Source organism: Perca flavescens, chromosome 1 (genome assembly GCF_004354835.1).
Source record: "Perca flavescens isolate YP-PL-M2 chromosome 1, PFLA_1.0, whole genome shotgun sequence".
In the NCBI taxonomy this organism is placed as follows: Eukaryota; Metazoa; Chordata; class Actinopteri; order Perciformes; family Percidae; genus Perca; species Perca flavescens.
Genome location: NC_041331.1, coordinates 35,614,581 through 35,623,795, shown reverse-complemented (window position 1 = coordinate 35,623,795; position 9,215 = coordinate 35,614,581). Strand labels below are relative to the sequence as shown.

Here is a 9,215-nt window from a genome sequence, read left to right as displayed (position 1 = left end):
ATCTCAGAAGTGGAACGTCGTGGATATGGACTAGTCAGCGCATGACCCTGTGTAATTGACTCCTAGGCCTCTGATTGGAAAGTTTCATATGCAGCAGTTCAGATTTAGTACGTAAAACTGTGATTAGTCAAATTAAAGAACAATGTCTATTGGCATTAATCTCTTCTAATACTAAATCCTACTGATTGACTGTGTCTGGTATGGCGTCATGGTTCCTACTACTGAAACAGTGAGAAGAATCTGTTTGTCCTGGTTTGTTTGTTTCATTTACAGATCAGAAATGCTTTATTGATTCATTCTTGGCCAAACCTGTGCTTGTGTGAGTTGTGAACACTTAAGAAAGCCTCAAAGCTTCCGAGCCGGCCTTAGCAACACAAGACAGCCCTCAGATGAGGATACACACAAGTTTTAGATGGACCGTGTTTGGTGTTTCAAGAACCTTAGCAGGCATGTCTTCAATCCCGAATCACTGATTCCTCACCCATCGCCTCCTCCTCCTCCCCCTCCCCAGCACCTGCTCTCTCTGGCCCAGTCCTGGAGGATTTCAGCACCAACTGAAACATCGTTTTATCTCTTAACACAACAAGTTAAGACATCAATGGACCAGAGATTAAAACGTAATACCTCCGTTCTCAAGCGTTTTTCCTCTGATAAACCACCCCAGCGTGCCACAGCCCTCTATTCCCACACAGAGTCAAGTGGAGGAGGAGCGTGTGTGCAGAGTGCAGGTGTGGGTGGTTTGTTGGGTAGAGAGGGGAGTGCAGCTAGTTGGGGTCACAGTGGCTCAGTGTGCTGCATGACTAATGAAAGGTTTATGGTGGAGCAGCGATGGCTGCCTAGTCGCAGTAGCTGGCTGGAAGAGGACACGCCTTGTCTGGTTTCTAGCACCCTCCTGGGCTGTCTCCGGTTAACACCAGGCGTTTGCCATTTTTTCGCAGAACATAGGACCCACAATCCTTTACTTAATAAGCTCATTATTTCACATTGTTTTTATCCTTTGCTCCTCCTCGGCGGCAGTGGCCGGGAAAAGGATGTTTGATGTGTGTCTCTGTTAAAAAGTTGTACAAGGGTCTTTGAGAGGGAAGGATGATAATGGATGCGCTAATGATGTGGCCCTTGCTTATATGGATCCTTGCAGTAATGCTGGGTCGTCTGCATGAATATTCAGAGGCTTTGTCTCCGAGACGGAGGTGGATGCTCAAGGTTACTTTAGAGGGCAACAGAGGACGATGAGGCTCGAGAGCCAACTCTGCTTTTAAATCAGCTTCCGTCATCGGCAAAATGAAAGGGTAATACCTGAAAATCAAAGCAGAAGTTATCAGAGGAGCTCTTTTGATATACTTCATTTTCATTTATGTATAAAGGACAAGACACATTAATCAACATTTCTGTAAATGTGCCATATCCTTTGGCCAGATGTTTGGAGACCAGAGCAACACGAAACAACGAGACATTAACACAGGTTAAAATGTACAGACAGACGTCAATGAGAGACCATAAAACAAGCTTTCTCAAGAAGCCTTGCAGAGTGACAGGAAGCAGCAAGACATTAGTAAAGTTACACATCAACAGTACCCACATTCAGTACATGAAGCCGTGCAAACAACACAATACACCGAAGCATTACAGATTATAGCCATTTTCTTGAAACATGCAACCATGCAAAGCAGTAATAAGCAATGACACACCAAAAAATTAAATAAAATACATTGTTCATCATGATGGAGATTTCTTCCCCCCCTTGGTATTTAGTGTTGGCAAACGGCTTTTTGTTGAGTTTCCTCTTGGCGAAAAAATAGACACGGAAAAGCGTAGGGCCTTTTTTTCCGCCAACCTTATTCCACAACAGTCGCAATGTTCCTTTCAGCTATCCGTTCGTGCTCCAGGGAAGTGAAGAAAAGTAAGTTTGGTATATCCAGCAATCATGTAGCTAACACTGGAAGCAGGAAAAGAGTCAAAGGCGGTAACACCCATTTATAGATAGATATCTCCATTAGGGCTGCAGAGAATCCTTTTTGTGAATGCTGCAGTATACAGTAACCACACATCTCTGTGCAAAAACCTCTAACGCCTCGCAGCCAACTTCCAAATTATACCTTGGGAGAAACATTAATATTGCATTATTAGATTATTTACAAAATGATTTCAAAACAAACATGGCTACTGTAGCTACTACATCTATATGTGGAATTACAATGATTAATTGTCTGCATCTCACAGGATGAAACCTCAGTCTTCACAATTTATCACTGTTTCAACGCGCAGCAGTAAAAATCAATAACATAGTTATACTGAGTGGAATTGACTGAGTGTGAAATTGCAATCAAACAGCAACTATTACCCTCAACCAAATAGATACTACAGCGAAAATTATGTTTACAAATCCCCCCTGAAATTCAGTTTACATTGTTATATTACTTGTTTCAGTTGTCCTCGATCTTGGAAAAATGTTCCTCTCATGAAATGTAATATGGGCTCCCTACTTGAGAGAGTGATGCATTTTCAGAGCCAGAATTCATTCACTTTTTGTAACAGATTTTGAAGCCTAGATTTATCAAATCAAATCAAGCCATGTCAGATTCATTTTCAAAACAACTTTAACAAGACACAGTTGTCACAGAACAAATGAGTGCCCTGTATTCTCAGTTCAATGCCTTGGGCTTCAATCTAGTTGAACCTTTTTCCTGTTTCTTAAAGCCTTTCCCTTTGAATAAATGATATAAATACATGTCAAATATTCAACTAAATACATGTATTGCATCAAACATTGTTGTCCTGAAAAATTCAGGTATGCAGAACTGTCAGTGGTTCAGCAGACCTGGCACAATAAAGGGTTTAAAATGTTACTCTGCTTGAAAGTGTGACATTGAATGGGAAAGTGTGACAGTATTGATATCAACAGCTGTGACAAACTTGTAACAACGGCCAGATAAAACACCTCTTAGAAGGAACCAATTAAACCTTTGGAGATTTCAATTACCACCTTGAATGTGTTGTTCAAGATCAATAACTAAGCGTGTATCTTGACAAGATAGTCAGGGCTACAAGGGGCTCGCGTGCCGCTCCATCAGTTTAGAACAGCAGACACTGACCGTTGCTGCAGTGGACGCGTTTCCCTGGCAATGGCATCTGTGCGTGTTGTGATAAATATTCATGTGTTTCACATGATGTGCAAATGTAAACTGATATCAAAAGATGCACAACCTACATGAGCTATTATTTGGAGGTTAGGAGATCAAATAGCACAGCAACACCCAAACAAGATTAAAAAATGTCACACGCCACCTCTTTAGCCCACTCCCCTTTCGTTTTCCTCCTCCGCCTCTTCCTCCCGTGTCTCGTTCAGAAGAACGGAGACAAGAAGAAGATTCACCACACAGAGCCGGACAGCAGCAAAGAGCTCTCCAGCGCATACTAATCTAAAACAACATTGCATCTGGGCAACGCGTTCTATTCCTTCCCCACTGAGGCGTGTTTAAGTGTGAGATAGGGCTCTGCAGATCTCATCACTTAGGCAAGGTTGTGGCCTGCATCAACAGCCCTCCCCCGCACCCCTTGTGCAGGTTCCAATCACTTCCACCCTCAAATTGGAAGTGACAGGCCACTCAGGCAGAGGTGTCTTCACTCCCCCCATCAGCAGCCATGCAGCCCCACTCAGAGCTGTCAGCCTGATTATATATCAGCAGGATGGGGGGACCCAAGTAAAGGAGATGTCCAGCTGGAGACAGACCACTAAACACGTCGTCTGTCCGGCTGCCACACATCTGCCAATACCTACTACCTGTCCCCAAGGCTGCCAGTCTGCCACAAAACCAATCTGTATGTCTCTATCAATCTCTTGCTGTCCTCTAGAAATTTAGCAAACTGCATATTTCTCTTGCTCTGTCTTCCTGTCTTTCCTCTGGTCTGCAAACTACATCTTCTCTATTTGCTGGTTTGCTGGCTCTGTTTCTGTCTTTCCTCCTTTCCTTCCTTGCTTCCTTCCCTCTCTTTCTTGTGCTGTTTCCCCTGTCTCGTCTTCACTGCTTGCTACTGGGAGCACAACTCATTTACCAACTTGTTATGCTTGTGGATGCTCATTACACACATTGAGCTACCTGTCTTTCCTCTGTGGACTAGTAGCGCAGTGGTGGTTATCCTGGGGATCAAAAGCAGTCTACTAAGTGATAGGAAACGTTAAATAATTGGGAGCCTCTGATGCATTGGAGGCGCCTAACTCTTTTCTACAAGGACAAAAATAAACGTTGTTTACTTAAGTGCTGATTTTCTTGTCTCTTTTCTCTTCTCTTTCCCCAGGCGTGAAGCTTGGAAGCACTCAACGGCAGTCCAGAGAGGTAAATGTTTACTCCAATTCTCCCAAAACACAGATCCACAGGTTGCTCCCAACTGTTATCTACTGCAAAAAAAGTGATTGTCAGCCTTGTACCTCTCAGTGTGTCTGATAGTATCTGTGTAGAGAGGCTGACCTCACACTGTGCATTCAGCCAGTCAGACTTTACTGAGTAAACGGTCCAAGTCGAACAAGGCCTAGGTTCCTCAAAGTGTAATCACACCTTTTTTTTTTTTTCTTCAACCACAGTTCAAGCTTTCTTTCTTGTATTTATCTTGTTGACTAGTTTATATCCATTATTGAAGAATAACGAACCAGCATGTGTAAACAAAGAATCTCATTCATTACATTAGGCTTTTCCAGCATTAATAGCTACTGGATAACAGTAACAATTAACTATGATTATCCATCCCTTGGTACCCGTAAAGCTCTGCATTTCGAAGCCAGTTCCTGTATTGTTAGACAGTTATTTGCACAAGAATAAGTTTGTAGGGAATTGTTCTCTTGTGCCCGAACAAAACTAAATTAAAGCTTCAAGGTTTGAATAAACACTTGCAGGGGTTAAAAATGTGATGAGATTAGAAGAGAGAGCAACATCTTGTTTGACTCCAAGACAATCCATAAACAAGGTTTCTATGTCAGACATGCAGCGAGCGTACTACCGTATCTGCTCTCAGCTGACCCCTGCTTGCACTCGTCTCTGCTGTGATCATCAGCACCAAGGAGAGACTTGCATCAGTGCAAACCCTGAAGTACGTGATGTCTGGTGTATAGGTTGCTGCCCCGTGCTTGCCTCGCACATTAAATAGACAGGGAGGAACCACCCCCTCCTGCAGTTGTCCCTGCAGATGAACGAATATGGCCATTTAAGTCAGGAGGGGGATGAGCCAGGATTCATAATGGTCTCATCACCTTGTCTGTTGTAAAATTAAAATTATACATGCAGTCCATTGGCTTTATGATGCCATTACAGCATTTAATTGAAATAAAATGTCAGAATGCATAATGGCCTTGGGCATCATCTGATGGTAATTAGGCAGTAGATGATTCTAATTTACATTCCCCATTAAGTGTTTATAAGACATTTATTTGATGTTAGAGCTCAGTTTATTGATAGGTCATGGATGGCACCGGGTAGTGTGTGACATTTGTGTGTCACAAAGTTAGTTGAACTTTGTTTAAGGTGTAGTGAAACAGCACCATCAAGTGGCCTATGTGACTACTGAAGACGGTTGTTTCTGGTAATACAGCTCAGATTTACCACCCCATTAGGTACAAAGCATAAATTCTATTTTCTTGCACATATATCCTTGTTCTCATCTGAAAATGTTGCTGTTTGTTTGATCTGAACACATATCTGCTACTGTTTACTACAACCCGTCTTGTTTTTGTTTTGTAGACTCTTTCCATGCAAGACAAAGACAGAGGCAAATCTGATAATTATCAGTTACAAGAAACAGAAGACATCTTGTCCAGCCCAATCCCTCCAATGCAGTTCCCACACTTTGAGGAGAATAGACAGGCGGCCACCCTTGGGTCCCTGGAGCAGAGTAGACAGACGGCCATCCCTGGGTCTCGAGAGCAGAACAGACAGATGCTCACCACTTGGTCTCGGGAGCAGGACATAACCTCCCTTCATGTCTCTAAAAGACACCGCAAACTGCTGAAAACAAGTCCTCCAATCCATCACACCACCAAAAAGGATTCCTCATCCCCTTCTTCTCCCTTGTCCTCTTCTTCTTCCTCCTCCTCATCCTCAGTTTCCTCCCCTTCTGTCTCTGGCTCTTCCATCCTTGACAGGTGGAAAAAGCTCGCCGATATTCAGGTTGCACGCCGGCAACTGATGAAGGAAATCTGTGCCAAGTACAAAAGCAACATCTCCAAGACCATCACAGGTCATCATGTGAAAAACCTCTTTGTGGAGGACAAGTACAAGTTGTTGTACTGCCAGGTGCCAAAGGCGGGTTGTTCCAACTGGAAGAGGACCCTGATGGTGCTGGCAGGCATGGCCCCCAATGCTCAGAGCATTAAACACGACACAGTACATGACGGCAACCATCTCAGGGAGCTTAGAACCTTTGACCACAAGGGAGTCATGCACCGTCTGGAGACCTACACCAAAGTCATGTTTGTCCGAGAGCCTTTAGAGAGAATAGTGTCAGCTTATAGGGACAAGTTTGAAAATCCTAACGACTACTACCACAACCTGTTTGGGAAACCCATCATCTCCAAGTACAGGGCGAACCCATCCGCTGAGGCCCTAAAGACAGGCAATGGGGTCACGTTCAAGGAGTTTGTCCAGTACCTGCTGGATGTCCACCGGCCCGTGGGAATGGACATCCACTGGGAGCAGGCAAACCAGCTCTGCAACCCTTGTCTCATAAACTATGACTTCATCGGCAAGTTTGAGAGCATGGAGGAAGAGTCCAACTTTCTCCTGCGATTGACTGGGGCACCACCCAACGTCAAGCTGCCCAGTTTTAAAGATAGGAACCCAGCTGACAAGAGAACCTCTACGGAGATCACAGAAAAATACTTTTCACAGGTCAGCACGTTGGAGAGACAGCGAATCTATGACTTCTACTACACAGACTATCTGATGTTTAACTACACCAAGCCTTTTAAAGATTTATATTGACTGACTCTAATCAACTCTTGAATCACAGTGACATTTCACGTCTACATCTCTACCATGATAGTATTAACATCAAGATGCTAACTTGCATGCTCACATGGATCTTTGCATCAAAGCAGACGGATCAGAAACTAAACTTCCTCTGATTTTGCTTTTTATGGATACATTTCTACCAGATAATCTTCATTTTCAGACAAATATGAGATGAGATGAAAAGGTTCATGTGATTCCAAATATTTTAAATTGGCCTGAAATGGTAATTGGTTATGTATTCAATGCTAGCACATGGTGAGGTAGAATATTAAAATTATAATTGTTATGCTTCTAAAAAACAAGTGTATTATTGTTCAACTGGATTTAAATTACGGTATGCCTTACTGTAAGTCAAATAGGATTTGCATATGTGTTTTATGGTTTGGTTTAACATAGGCACGACCTGGGTGCACTTTAATATAGGTTCTAATCACATTGCTAAAGAAGTGCCAGAAGTGAATTCACTATACAGAACAGTATGTTATGTAAGTCCCTATAACCTACCTTTAAAATAATGATATCACATTTATGAATAGTTTATCTAGTCCTTGGTTGACCTCAGATAAAGATCAAGTAATGATCACCACCATGTACTGCGATTTGTTCATCTGGAATTTATTTGATATATTTGCATTTACTATTTGACTTACAGCAGGTTAGGCATCAGTATACCTCTATGTATCAGTGCATACTAATACAGATATTTCATGTAAATGGTTTTACTAAACATAAACCATAGCTAAATTAAAAACTATATATTGTATAAATCTTTAAAATGTGTCAAGTGTTGCCCACTCTAAAGCTGTGTGCACTTATTGTAGCATTTTTGTATTTCTAACTTTGTTGGTTAGGTTTGTTGGGAGGACATCCAGGTATTTGCAGGGTACAAAGTGTTGCTGACAATGCCTCCTAATGCCTGTCAATGTTAAAGACTTACTAATCATTCCGTTTTAGAGCCTGTTGATGGAGTTGGCAAGCAAATTGGTAAAAGTCAACAAAAAACAACACAAAAGCAGATGATAAGACTTTGTATTATGACCGTCTACAAATGTATGGTTTGGACATTTTGAGGATGAGAAAATGAAAAGAGGGTGCCCAAACTTCTCCATCTATCACACTAAACACCGCCTGAACTGCTATCACGTACGAATCTCAAACTTTCAGTAACTCCATAGCGTCTGTATTTATCACATCTATTCCACATCACCATATAGGCTTTTTTCGGACACTACTGTGTACAATTGTACAAAGTATAATGGGCATTCAGATGACTATATATTTTTCTATGTATTTCTAAAATATATATTCAGTGCTTATGGTGAAAGTATTTTTATTTACTTTTTGATGTCATTTGTTCTGTAGAGTTGTTGTGTAACAGAAGAGTTACTTTCCAAAATAAAATATCCACCAGCTGAAAACCAGAAGTATTACTCTCAAGAAACTAAATGACTGAAAAACCTTTGCGGTGCCATTTAAAGTGAAAGAAGATAACTGAAATAGTTTGATTGATGAATTGATACCAGTCGGTGCTTTAGAGGTAGTTAAATATTGTTTTTAATGAAAATGGATGCATACATTTTTGGAAATTAGCTCTTCAATTACTTCTGTTTTGGTCTCTCTATATGATAATAGACCCTGTACAGATGAGCTGCATTCCACTTAGTTACTCATCCTGGCTAATGACATTTTTACCCATAGCAACTCCTCTATGTGCGTGTGTGTGGTACTGAAAGAGCTGTAGATGTTTTGCAATCTTTTTCCTGCATCTTTTGGAAACATGCACACATTGCTAAAAGACACAAATTAAGGGTAGACTATCCTGTGTGTAACATTACTTTACTGCTATATTTCGGACCCATTCACCAGATAATCACAGACAGAACGCTGGGTTTAAGTGAATACACATGATAACTGTGACACCAAAATAACTGTTGCAAATAAATACTTACATTTACACAGAAATACCTTTTAATAAACAAAATACAGAGTAAAACCAATTTAAATCAAAATAACAAGTCTGGCTACAACCAAAGTGGGTAGCAGTGTATTTTTAAAGAGGGCGCATTGCAAAGATGAACTGTATTTATTCTGATGCTACAACAACCTATGGCTAGTCTCCTATAAAGTAGCAGTCACTATTCAGCTATACACTTTGCAGCTCACTGAAAATGTGTTTTATGTAACAAAATACTTTATAAAGAGACATATTTGCCTATG

The 9,215-nt window shown here is 41.3% G+C and overlaps 1 protein-coding gene across 1 annotated transcript; it reads left to right on the top strand.

The window, feature by feature from the left end:
- The first annotated feature begins 1,854 nt into the window (after positions 1-1,854).
- On the top strand, positions 1,855-6,968 carry chst8 (carbohydrate (N-acetylgalactosamine 4-0) sulfotransferase 8). The gene is made up of 3 exons (XM_028575959.1): positions 1,855-1,900; positions 4,297-4,334; positions 5,730-6,968. The coding sequence occupies exons 1-3, from the start codon at positions 1,855-1,857 to the stop codon at positions 6,966-6,968; spliced, it is 1,323 nt and encodes a 440-aa protein (XP_028431760.1).
- The last annotated feature ends 2,247 nt before the right edge of the window (positions 6,969-9,215 follow it).

What these genes read in the sequence shown, in the direction of transcription:
- chst8 (XM_028575959.1), top strand. Translation starts at nt 1,855, where the DNA reads ATGTTCCTTTCAGCTATCCGTTCGTGCTCCAGGGAAGTGAAGAAAA. An exon ending in CTCCAGGGAAGTGAAGAAAA is followed by an intron (nt 1,901 to 4,296) that starts GTAAGTTTGGTA and finishes CTCTTTCCCCAG; the next exon opens with GCGTGAAGCTTGGAAGCACT. An exon ending in CTCAACGGCAGTCCAGAGAG is followed by an intron (nt 4,335 to 5,729) that starts GTAAATGTTTAC and finishes TTTGTTTTGTAG; the next exon opens with ACTCTTTCCATGCAAGACAA.